The sequence below is a fragment of the Topomyia yanbarensis genome, chromosome 1 (assembly GCF_030247195.1).
Source record: "Topomyia yanbarensis strain Yona2022 chromosome 1, ASM3024719v1, whole genome shotgun sequence".
Lineage (NCBI taxonomy): Eukaryota > Metazoa > Arthropoda > Insecta > Diptera > Culicidae > Topomyia > Topomyia yanbarensis.
The window spans coordinates 88,607,598-88,619,771 of NC_080670.1; the positions used below are offsets into that span (position 1 = coordinate 88,607,598).

Here is a 12,174-nt window from a genome sequence, read left to right on the forward strand (position 1 = left end):
AGACCACTGCGCAGCTCGTTTCCCAATGCAACTACTAGCGCGCAGCATAAAGCAGGGTGGGCTCGAACTGCAGCTACTGGCAATAAAAAGTAAAGTCCGCTTCATTAATCGCCATCTACAAGATATCGATTCCCTTCCATTCTACCAATCCTTTCTTGATCAAAATATTCCTGCCCTCGCGGAAATCCGATGTCTCAAACTCCTTTCGCAACAAATTCCTTTGCTTCCACATCATCTCCAACATTCCCCTTCGAGCGATCAAATTCATCGTTTCTATCTTAAACATGTTGCGCCACCAAGAGTGGAACAAAACCAACGCGGCATCGCGTGGAGGAAAATATGGGCGAATATTGCATCAAAAAGGCTACTGTCAAGTGAGCGCAGTGATCTCTACCAACTGGTTAGTGAGAAAACAGAAGATCGCAGACTAATGCACATTATTGCCCGGGCATACAATGCAAACTGTGAATACTGTCAGGCGAACGTAGAAACAATGCAGCATAAATTCAGCAAATGTCCTAGAGTAGTGGCAGCATGGGCATACATACAGCAAAGAATTACTATGGTGCTCGACGGGTGGCGAAGACTGTCATTCAGTGATCTTACTAGACCAGTTTTGGACAATATTTCAACAGCCAAATAAATCGAAATACTTAAAATATTTATGAAATTTAAAAAAAATGTTAATGTCAATGATTAAGTGTTGATGAGTTGATGTTCATGATAAATTTAAATGACTGAATATTATTTTAAAATGAGGTAAACACGAAAAAAACTATATTTTACAAAAAAATAGGATGATGTTAAATGCTTCAAGAGTTATATATTTTACTCGCAACCACTAGAACGTTAATTTCGACTACAATATTTCACTAATCGTTCTCAATAGGGAATCAACTATTAAAGATTTAGAAGTCTACTTAGATCCCGAACTAAACTTCAAGCACAATATTGAGTGCACTATTTCTAAAGCCTCTAAGCTGCTAGGATTCATTTTAAGGGTCACTGAGTACTTTACCAATTGTTTAAAAGCATCCTATTGTACTTTAGTCCGTTCTACACTCTAATACGGCAATGTAGTCTGGGCACTTTGTAACTAAAATGAAGTTCAACGCATTGCAGCTATTCACAGAAAATTTGTTCGTTTCGCAGTTCGTCGACTTCCATGGAGACAGCGTTGCCAACATTTTTTTTTCAAAAAAAACTGGAACTTTTCTTGAAAAAAACTGGAAAAAATTGGATGCTCGAAAAAACCTACTTTACCCTTGTAATGTTTAAGTCCGTTGACTTAAACATTACAAGGGTAAAGAAAGGCAATTAACGCACTTTTAAGTGAAGGTATATTCCATACCTTTTACTGATAATTTGAATCGGTTTTTTGATATTGTTGTCCAAATTTAAAAAAAAATATTGAAACATTCGAATTTGATTGTAATTGTAGTCGAATTTTACAATTTGAATCTACACATCCACAAAATCCTAAATTTAAGACCATTTGCTGAACTTGAGGATGCGCTTAAACCTTTCTTACGATACCACTATAGCAACTAGCTGAGAATTCAACGAAGGTTCATCAAAATATTTGATACAATGTACTGCCATCTTTATGTTTGAGTAAAATTTATTTGAAATCGAGTCAAAATGTACATTCCCGAACCGTTTTACTCACAAGTGGTATAAAAAGAGTTCAGGTTACGGTGGATTAAAATCTTATTCTGGGGCGCTCTGTATCATCCCATCGCTTGCTTGAAAATTCTAGAATCAAGTTACAATTTGTGAGAAAAAACTAAATAAATGAATATTTAAAAAAAACTGGATAAAACTGGCTCAAATTTCAAAAACTGGAAGATTTTTTCTGTTTGACTGGATGTTGTAAAAAACTGGAAGAATCCAGTTTAAACTGGAAGGTTGGCATCGCTGCATGGATGTACGTCGACTCACTGAGCTTACCGAGCTACATAACTCGTCGCTGTTGTGCTATCTTATGACAACGCCATTTTGGGGTGAACCGAGTTAGTTATGCCATGTTACTGAATTTTAAAATATCTACAATGTGACGTTTACAAAATTTTTAAATTCTGTGGGGTTACTGAGATACAGCGAAACACGATTATGACAAGCGCCAATTTCTCGAGTGATCGAATTATGCTATCTTGTGACAACAAAAAATGGACAACAATTCTAGTTTGTTGGCTTGCTATTGGTTAAAAAGCTTTTAGCAAGCCAACAGATGTCTCTGATGACATACGTAATTCCTGTGCAGATCAACCTTAATCATTTTCTAAGTCTTGTCTTGGAAGTAAAACTTTTCCTACCATCTAGGGTTCATCGCGGTTGCGGTAATTACGCAGAATCTGCGGTGTGGTGAGCCACTTTTCCCGCAGATGCGGTGCGGGAAAGAGGTTTTACCGCCCGGTTTTACCGCAACCGCTCCGCAAAAAAAATTGATAAAGTGGTAATTTTGATTATTCAAAATTGATAAACAGTCTGCTATGACGAAAGAAAATCTAGCTGAGTCCAAAATATTTTGACGCTATTATTTTTACGACATATTTTGGACTAGTTATTTTATACTTCTAAGTAAAACTTCACAAACTAACCATTTCAAATGGATAAAATGCAAGATCCAAATAGAGATAAAATTATTAGATCATTTAAAAACAATAAATTTTTGCTCTTAAATCCAATTTAAAAGTGCATCACTTCTCCCGATTTCTGTTGGAAATCGTGGAATTATGAATCGTTTTCGATATCAATTTTTCAACTGTGAATTTTGACTAATTTAAAGGAATTAGAGATGAACTAATTATGCTGGGACTTAAACACAACCCAAAGAATATAATTATCTTCATCAAACCAAACGAATTTTGAGTAATTGGCAGTAAAGGATACAAATGTGTGAAAGCGTCCAAAATAAGGAGGGGTCCAAATTAGGATGATTATCCTATCATTCGTTCATCAACATCGTTTTTTCTATATTCTTTGATTGCTGTGTAAATTCAATGTGATTTTTTCTGCAGTCAATTTTATTGAATTCTTTCTCAAAAAGTATGCTACATAACTTTTTTTTGCGTACTTCCATTCAAATTTACTATAATTTTCTACCAATTTAAGTCCTAATATTTTTCAGTTACGACTATTTTGTAGCTTTTTTGAAGCTTTTTTGCCAAATACCACATAGTTTGACTCCCGTTCACTTCAATTGATGTTTTTGCCATTGGCTCTTTGGGAAAATATTAGAGGAAAATACATTAAATGCTATTGTACGATGGGAGTTAATTCACTTCGTTGATATATTTGATGGCGGAAATTATTTCGGCAATGACCGATCACGTACTTGAAAAGCGACGTATGATAGCTACTGCGGGTGCGGTTGCCAGGACCTTTCGGTAAATGAACGGAGAACGAGATGTGGTTTGTTCGATAGGTTTAATATAACTTACTTTTGTGTCGCTGCTTCCTGCTCATTACATGTTGTGTTCAATAGGTGTATGTGTGTATAAAAATTTGGTTTATATAAAATAGATGGGAACTGAATCGAGGGGTGTGTGCATACAGTATGATGTGTAACTAGGGTAATGGTATTTATTGAATTTTATAAATGTTTCTCACATTGTGGTTGTCGCAAACATACCGGCCCTGTTGGAACCGTCCGTTTCAATGTTCAGCGGGTGAAGCCGATCTACGATGCCAAACCTTCTGCAGTCAGACCACTTGTAGATGAAGTGAATTGTTTCTCTACGGTGGCTTCGTCCGGATCAACTGGAAGCACCGAAATCTCCGTTACCGCTCGCTTATAACATCCCGTTGCCGATTTGACGATCACAACACGAACATGTCCATAGTGCCCTACGGTTGTGTCGACGATTCGTCCCAAGGGTCATTGAAGTGGAGGAGTATTATCTTGCTTCCACAGCACCAGTTGACCAACGCACACGTCCTTTGTAGCTTGCTTCCATTTAGAACGCTGTTGCAATTGACTCAAATAGTCTCTGGACCAGCGTCGCCATAGATCCTGTACCGACCGTTTCATGTCCTGTAAGCGTGATAAGCGATTAGAACTCAGCTTACAGAGGTTTGGCTCTGGGATGGAGAAAAGTGGCGCTCCGATCAAAAAATGACCGGGGGTTAGGGCGGAAATGTCATCTGGAGAATCGGATATTGGAGCTAAAGGACGAGAATTCAGGATGGATTCGATTTGGGTTACAACGGTTAGCAGCTGGTCCATGTTGAATGCCTTGCATCCCATGATGCGACGAAAGTGATACTTGAACTATGCCCGCCTCCTATAGCCCACCAAAATGCGGCGATCGGGCTGGGATGAAGCGAAACGTGATTCCGCTGTTGACGCAGTAGTTGTCCCACTCCTTGTTACGAAACTGTTCGCGGAAAGCTTGGCACGCAGCTTTAAGCTCACGATCTGCCCCGACGAAAGCAGTCGCATTATCGCTGTTTAATTCTAGCACTCGACCGCAACGTGCCACGAAACGTTTCACGGCATTGATACACGCGACCGACGTCAGATCGGCGACAACCTCGAGATGGACGGCCTTCACCACTAAACACACAAATAACGCGACGTAGATTTTTACCGACGCTCCTCTCCCAACAAACGGACGAACGAGAAACGGCCCGCAGTAATCCAACCCCCATTATGCAAATGCTCGAGCAGGAGTTACGCGTACTGATGGAAGCGGTGCCATTTGCTGGTGTGTTAATCGTGGATTGCACCGGTAACAGGTTATGCATTCACGTACAACTCTGCGAGCGAGACGACGACCCCGGAGTGGCCAGAACCGTTGATGCATGGTTGCAAGTAGAAGATTTGGTCCAGAGTGAAGAGTTTGGACGTGGAGTGAGCGAGTTATCAACCAGCTGAGTTGGTAATCCGCTGGTAATATCATCGGACAACGGGTGTCGAACGGAGCGTTCTTGTATTTGAGTCGACCATCGAGCCTGAACAGCCCAAATGTATCCACAAAGTATGTTTTTGAGTGGTGATTTCGAACCAAGTTCTTATGGATTAACTGGGCTTCCTCGACGATCTTGATAGAGCCGTACTTCGGATGGAAAAGCGGTAGCTTGCGCTAGGCGAACGAGAACCTTCATTGTGGAATGGCCATCGCTTGGCGTAAATGATCCAGTGCTTCTCTTCTCCTTCGGCAACTTGCAGTTATTGTATAAGCGATAACAATAGGAAACTGTCCTGATCAGCTTCGCGAGATCGGAGAACTTGTCGATCAAGGATGAATCAGCTTGGCTGATAAGGAGTGCAACTGCAACGCAGGATTCTTCCTGAAGCATCTGTCCAGATGGCTGCGAAATCACACGCAGTGGCCATAGCTCGACGGGTGTCGTGGCGTAGCTCGGGCCACGCCACCATAACTTGTCTTCCAAAAGTTCGCTTGCCACAGTGTCGCGAGAAATGCGATCAGCGTGGTTAAATTCGGTAGGAACATGCCTCCACTCCGATCCCTTAGTTAGGCGTTGTATTTCCGCCACACGATTTGAGACGAAAACCTTCCAGTTGTTGGACTGTGATTTGATCCAGTGCAGCACGATTGTGGAGTCGGTCCAATAGGTGTTAGAAAACTCGGTTGTTCTACGAAGATTGTCGATTAATTGACTTCCCAAGAGCGCTGCATAAAGTTCCAGCCTTGGAATTGTTTGTCCTCGTAGAGGAGCGACACGAGCCTTTGAAGTGAGCAATCGAGAGTGGAGCTTCCCAGTTTCATCTGGTGAGACTACGTAGACACAGCATCCGTACCCACGCTGGGATGCGTCGCAGAAACAGTGCAGATTATATTCACGTCTGGCGTTGAACAAAACTCTTCGGGGAATTTCTATTGAACGAAGTTGGAGGATATCTGAACGGTAATTCCTCCACCAAACACTGTGCTCTTCCGACAGCTCTTCATCCCATGGTATGTTATCAGCCCAGAGTCTTTGTACAAACATTTTTGCGTTTACTACAACAGGTCCCAGAAGCCCTAGCGGATCGAGAAGGCGAGCCATTTCTGAGACTACGATTCGCTTCGTGACTACATCTAGCGCTGTCAGTTGTGGTATTTTGAATTTGAACATGTCCGTTTGAGGGAACCACAACAAACCAAGTGTTTTCACTGCGGTTGACTGATCAATTTCCAATTGTGGGGCAGATTCCGACAGCTCCTGAGGAATACTCGATAGTATGGCAGGATCAGTAGAAGTCCACTTTCTGAGCACGAATCCGGCTGATTTCAGCATCTCCATAAGTTGTTTGCATGACTCGCTGAGTAACTGATGGTTGTCATGCCCTGAGAGTACGTCGTCAATATAAGTCCCCTTGTGAATAATTGGAACTGCTAATGGGAACCGTCCTCCCTCATCTGTGGCCAATTGGTTCAAGATTCGTGTTGCATGAAACGGCGAACTGGCGAGACCGTAAGTGACGGTGTTCAACTGGTAGACGCGAATTAGTTCCGATAGCTCATTCCTCCAAAGTATTTGCTGGTAGCGACGGTCCTCCGGATGGACCCATATCTGTCTAAACATCTTCTCTACATCGGCAGTTATTACGAAGCGTGGCAATCGAAAATTAACAACCGTTGAGTATAAAACTGGCTACACTGTGAGACCAGAAAACAAGACGTCGTTGAGCGAAAGCTGAGTTAAACCACGACTGGATCCGTCAAACACTACTCGAATTTTAGTAGTTGTGCTTTCAGGGCGATGGATGGCATGGTGGGGTAAGAAAAACTGTGGGCTACACGACGCGTGCGATATCACCTCCTTGTGACCTAACCTGTCGTACTCCTCAATGAAATTGCTGTATTCCAGATGGAGATCTTCATCGTTGCCGAACGTCTTTTCCATCGACAGGAACCGCCGTAGTGCCGGAGTATACGAATCTCCAATCATCGTTAACATCTCTTGCCGCAACGGAAGGCGAACTATATACCGTCCATCTGAACCTCGAGAAATATTTTCATTGAAGTGGTCCTCGCAAGCTTGCTCGTTGCTGGTGTACGCTTTACCGTCATCGAAATTATCGACTTCCCAGAATCGTTTAAGTTGACTATCGAGTAGGTCTTCTGTGCAGACGTGCCTGCTTTGTACGGAAGTTTGTTCTGTGATTGGCTCCGCAACCCTTCCGCAAACAATGTATCCCAGAATGGTCTTTTGGAGTAGTGGGTAGCCCACTGCTAGCGAAAATTGTTTATTCTCCAACAAATCGAAGAACAATTCTGCGCCAATGATGATATCAATCCCCTGACTAATGTTGAACTGGGGATCAGCCAACGGTAGGTGGCGTGGGATCCGCCATCGTGAAACGTCAATGTGATGACTGGGTAGCGAGACGGTCAGCTTTTGCAGTACTAAACAATCAAGATTGTATTCGAAATCACCGAAACGAAAAGTGAGTGATAATGTCACACCGTGATGAACAGTGACAGTGGATTGACCGATGCCACTGACCGGCGAGTTTTACTTGGAACGTTTCAACCAAAGTCGGCTATGTCAGCGACGGTGATGAAGCTAGGCTGAGAGCCGCTGTCCAGGAATGCTCTAGCAAACTGGTAACTATTATCTGCATCTTTCACTTTAATGATGGCCGTGGACAATATCACCATAGTATTACGAACCTTCGAATTCAGTTCTGCACTTTGACAGGAGGTATATGGAAGGTGACTGTTTGCGATATCGAATGATTTATCAACCGACGACGAGGAGGGAGCAATACCGACCGAATACGAATGCGAGTTCAACGTTTTCGATGACGACGGGAACGCGAGTGGTGAGGCTACCGAACACCCTACCGGATGGGCATTTACGACCGGACCGACTTGCGAACAGGCTGCTTCAGCGGGCTGACACGTCAAAGCGGATGTTAATTGCTTGCAGCGTGCTGCAGATATTACTGTCACCGTGGGCGACGAAGCCGGCAACAGATGCAGCAGCGAATGATGTTACTTTGCGCAGGTTTTGCAGGAACCGCTGGAGCAATCCCTCGCAAGATGAGTGCCTTTCAGGCAGTTTATACAGAGCCCATGCCTCTTGACAAATTCAAAACGTTGCTTCGGAACGAGATTGCGAAACTGGTCGCACTAGAATAGCAAATGAGCTTGTTTGCAACTAGGGCACTTAGGGATGTTATCAGAAGCAACGTGGGCAGTGGTGAGACGAGACTTTAATGGTTTTGTATCTGATTTCCTCGTCAGAGACTTGAGTTTCCCATTCTCGTAGCGCAGCGGAATCTAAACAATTACTCAACCGCTCGACGAGAAACGAATTCCAGTGGTCCTCTTTGTTCTCGAGTTTGTCAAGTAACTGTACATGCCAGTCGAATTCATCGGCCAGTTCCGAAAGTCCCGAAGACGACTCCCTTTTTAGGGAAGAAATTGACAGTAATCCAGACATGTGTCTTTTAATCAAAAAGTTTTTATTTGCGTATCGTTCCCGCAACATTTTCCAAGCAACCGAATAGTTGTTGGCAGACAGATCGAGCGACGAAATGATTCCAGCAACTTCACCAGAAATCGTTGCTCTCAAATAATGCAAGTTTTGAACCGCTCCGAGTTGTTGATTGTTGTAAATTAATGACACAAACAGATCACGAAAAGATACCCAATAATCGATTTTGCCAGAGAACTGTTTTAACGAAATTTCTGGCAGCCGTATATTCGCAATTGGCTGCACATGAACCGATGGCAATGACAATGGAGGTGCCGTAGGTGGACGAGATGGAAGCTTACCCTCCAAGGATTTTATTTATTTATAATTAATTAATATCAACAGACACAGTGTGGTCCTAATGATAATTTCTTAATCTATTTAAAAAGTCAACATGTAATCTGCTACGTGGAATGTGAAGATCGAACTCGGATGACACTCTGTTGAAGGTCCGCTGCAAACCAATGATGGCACCGTTTACTCCATAGTTAGTCCGGCGAAGAGGTAATCGGAGGAATAAATTATTGCGAAGGGCGCGAGGGCGAACATTCATATTTATCGCACTGAGAAGCTCGGGGCAGTCAATTCGATCTTGCAAAATATCCGAAATTGTCATAGCACGGAATAGATCCCGTCGCACTTGCAATGTATCGAGTCCAATAAGCAAACCCCGGCTTTCATAACTTGGCACCTGGTGAGGGTTGCTCCAAGGCAATCGACGAAGGGCAAACCGAACAAATCTGCGCTGTACTGTCTCAATTCGATGGACACCGTTGAGATATTGAGGGTTCCACACAACTGAACAATATTCCAGAGTTGATCGAACGAGTGAGCAGTAGAGAGATTTCAAGCAGTAAATATCTGAAAAGTGCTTAGATATTCTCATTATGAACCCCAAACAGCGTGATGCCTTTGCGACTATATAGCTGATATGCTGTTTAAACGTCAGTTGTTCATCGAGAAAAACTCCGAGATCTTTGACGCAATTCGCTCTGTCAATTGTGGATTCAGCTAGACAGTAGTTGAATCGAATTGGCGTTTTTTTCCTCGAGAACGTAATGACCGTACATTTCTTGGGGTTTAGGGTCATTCGGTTGATCTCGCACCATTCCGCAAAGGTTTCCAGTTGGCGTTGAAGGAAAGCTGCATCATCAGTATTCCGTATTCTATGGTATAACTTGAGGTCGTCGGCGAAAGACAACCGTGGCCCTTCTAAACAAAAGTTAACGTCGTTGAAATACAGAAGAAAAATCAATGGACCGAGATGGCTGCCTTGCGGAATACCAGATGAAGCAAAGAACTCTTCGGATACACAATCACCTATCTTGACTGCTAGACGACGATCACTGAGATACGATTGCATCCAACGGAGAATATTAGTACCAAAGCCAAGTCTATCCAATTTTGCCACTGCAATAGCGTGATTTATCTTGTCAAAAGCAGCTGAAAGATCCGTGTAGATAACGTCAGTTTGAAGGCCGTCCGACATAGCATCTGTAACATATGTTGTGAACGACAGAAGATTCGTAGATGTTGAACGTTTCGGCATAAATCCATGCTGAGTCTCGGAGATATACTGTTTGCAGTGGCTGGAGATGGGTTCCAACACAGCCATTTCAAACAGCTTAGGAACTGCGCTTAGCGTTGTAATACCGCGGTAATTGTCAACTACCTTTTTATCACCTTTTTTGTGAACTGGAAACATGAAGGAGGATTTCCAGAGTTCGGGAAATACTCCGGTTGATAGCGACAATTGAAACAGATGACAAAGAGGTTCAATTAGACCGGCAGAGCATTTTTTTAGAATAATAGTTGGTATACCATCTGGGCCTGCCGAGGTTGAAGCCTTCATTTTGCTAATCGCCAGTTGTACCATATTATTGTCGATATTGATAGAGTTCAAAGACTGGTATGATTGAGGTACATTGAGAGCCGCGCGTGAAGCCTGGGTCGGTGTCAGTTTCTCGTTGGAGAAAACACTCGCGAACTTTTCAGAGAATAGTTGGCAGATCTCCTGTAAACTAGAGCTCATACGTCCTCCATAGCTCATCGTTGAAGGCAACCCGGATTCCTTTCTTTGCTCGTTTACATGCTTCCAGAATGTTTTAGGTTCGGACTTCAACTTACGTTGCACGTTTCGCAAGTAATCGGCATGGCAACGCTTCGATGTCTTTTTATAGACTTGGTTAACATGAACGTAGTGTTGTCGCAGCACGTAGCCCCCAAACTTGGAGTACTTCTTCAGAGCGGTTCTTTTAGTCGCTTTTAACCGTCTCAGCTCGGCAGTGTACCACGCTGGGTGCTTAGATTGAAGGCCACTTCTTTTGGGTACATAGCGATCGATAGCATAGCTCATAACATTGGAGAAGGTCTGCACTGCAACGTTGACATCATCATTGTCGAGAATTTCAGTCCAGTGGATATTCGACAGGAAGTCAATAATGCTACTATAGTTGGCTTTTCTAAAATTATAGCTGACGGTGTCAGAAGCATTGCAGTCATGCTTCACTCGAATCGCTTCAAGCAATATATGCAGGGGAGGGTGATGTCTAACAGTCTTTACCAGGGGGAACGGTGCTGCGGTAACTTTTGGCGCGTAGTCAGATTTGCTCGAAAAACAGAGATCAAGGATTCTGTTGTTCTCGTTCACCACATTATTCGTTTGGCGCAGCAGATTTAGACTGTAGCAGTCAAGCAAACTGGTGATACCAGCATGAAAAGATGACAATTCGGGATCAGCGAACATAAATCCGTCAGAAGCAGAGCGCCATTTTAATCCGGAGAAATTGAAATCACCAACAATCAGGATCTCATCAACCGGGCTTGCTTGAGCGGAAATCCGTTCCAGTGACTCAGTATGTGAATCAATCAATGTCGAATCGCGAGTGCGGTCCGGTGGAAGATAAACCACGCAAAGAAAAAGTGCGTAGCCAGCCAGTTTGATTCGCACCCACACCTGCTCGACACAGACCCCCAAAGTATCGTCAATCAGTTGCGCTTTCAATCGACGATGGATAGCCACAAGTACCCCGCCGCCGGTAGCCTTGAGACTGTTACGTGAGCTGCGATCAGTTCGGAAAACATCGTAGTTGGCACCAAATGCTTGCACTGACAGAGTGCTATCGCTAAGCCACGTCTCTGTGAGGGCGATTATGTCGAAGCATTCATCCGAACTTGCCACCAAATAATCTTCGATTACTGAATTCATACCACCGGCATTCTGGTAATATATTTGTAGGTTTGAATGCCGCGATTGATTGCCGTTGGTATCGATTTGGAAGACCCCTTCACCACTCCTGCACACAGGACCGGGACGACTGGTGAACGCTGGCTGCAATGGCTCGACTGTGGCAGGGGGATCTAGGGCTTCCATAGTGCTAGCAGCAGTGCGTCCCAGGGTGCGATGAGTCATACCAGCATAGCATAGAGTGCTTAGTCCTTCTGTGATCGTTGTAGAGCCGAATGTGCTATGAAGAGACGTGCTCGTTACGATGGGATCCAAATTTTGTTTTTGACATTGAAGATTCACAGCGGCGGTAGAGTTGTGTTCATCAGCAGACTGTAAGTGAAATTTACATTGAGGGCGTGCAGCATCTTGTATTGCTTCGGAAGGACATATACCCTTCTTGGCTTTACCTGACACAGAAGAAGTCGCCGATTCGCCAGGTAAACCTAAATCGCTCGCCGGGATACAAGAAGTTGGACAGATGAGTTTATCCGGAACAGCTTGGCGCTACTTTT

At 43.6% G+C, this 12,174-nt stretch overlaps 2 protein-coding genes across 2 annotated transcripts; both read right to left on the bottom strand.

Annotated features, from left to right (window-relative positions):
- Positions 1 to 5,016: 5,016 nt before the first annotated feature.
- LOC131696342 (uncharacterized) lies at positions 5,017 to 6,534 on the bottom strand. Its single transcript, XM_058984888.1, has one exon. The coding sequence runs from the start codon at positions 6,532 to 6,534 to the stop codon at positions 5,017 to 5,019; it is 1,518 nt and encodes a 505-aa protein (XP_058840871.1).
- A 69-nt stretch (positions 6,535 to 6,603) lies between these two features.
- LOC131696343 (uncharacterized) lies at positions 6,604 to 7,613 on the bottom strand. The gene is made up of 2 exons (XM_058984889.1): positions 7,487 to 7,613; positions 6,604 to 7,358 (listed from the first exon to the last, which is right to left on the bottom strand). Exons 1-2 carry the CDS (start codon positions 7,611 to 7,613, stop codon positions 6,604 to 6,606), a joined length of 882 nt encoding a protein of 293 aa, XP_058840872.1.
- Positions 7,614 to 12,174: the final 4,561 nt, after the last annotated feature.

Bases quoted from the DNA above. Each gene is read 5' to 3' on its own strand.
- LOC131696342 (XM_058984888.1), bottom strand. From the start codon at position 6,534: ATGTTTAGACAGATATGGGTCCATCCGGAGGACCGTCGCTACCAGCAA.
- LOC131696343 (XM_058984889.1), bottom strand. From the start codon at position 7,613: ATGGTGATATTGTCCACGGCCATCATTAAAGTGAAAGATGCAGATAAT. The intron at 7,359-7,486 runs GTTGAAACGTTC...TTGATTGTTTAG, and splicing joins CGCTGACATAGCCGACTTTG to TACTGCAAAAGCTGACCGTC.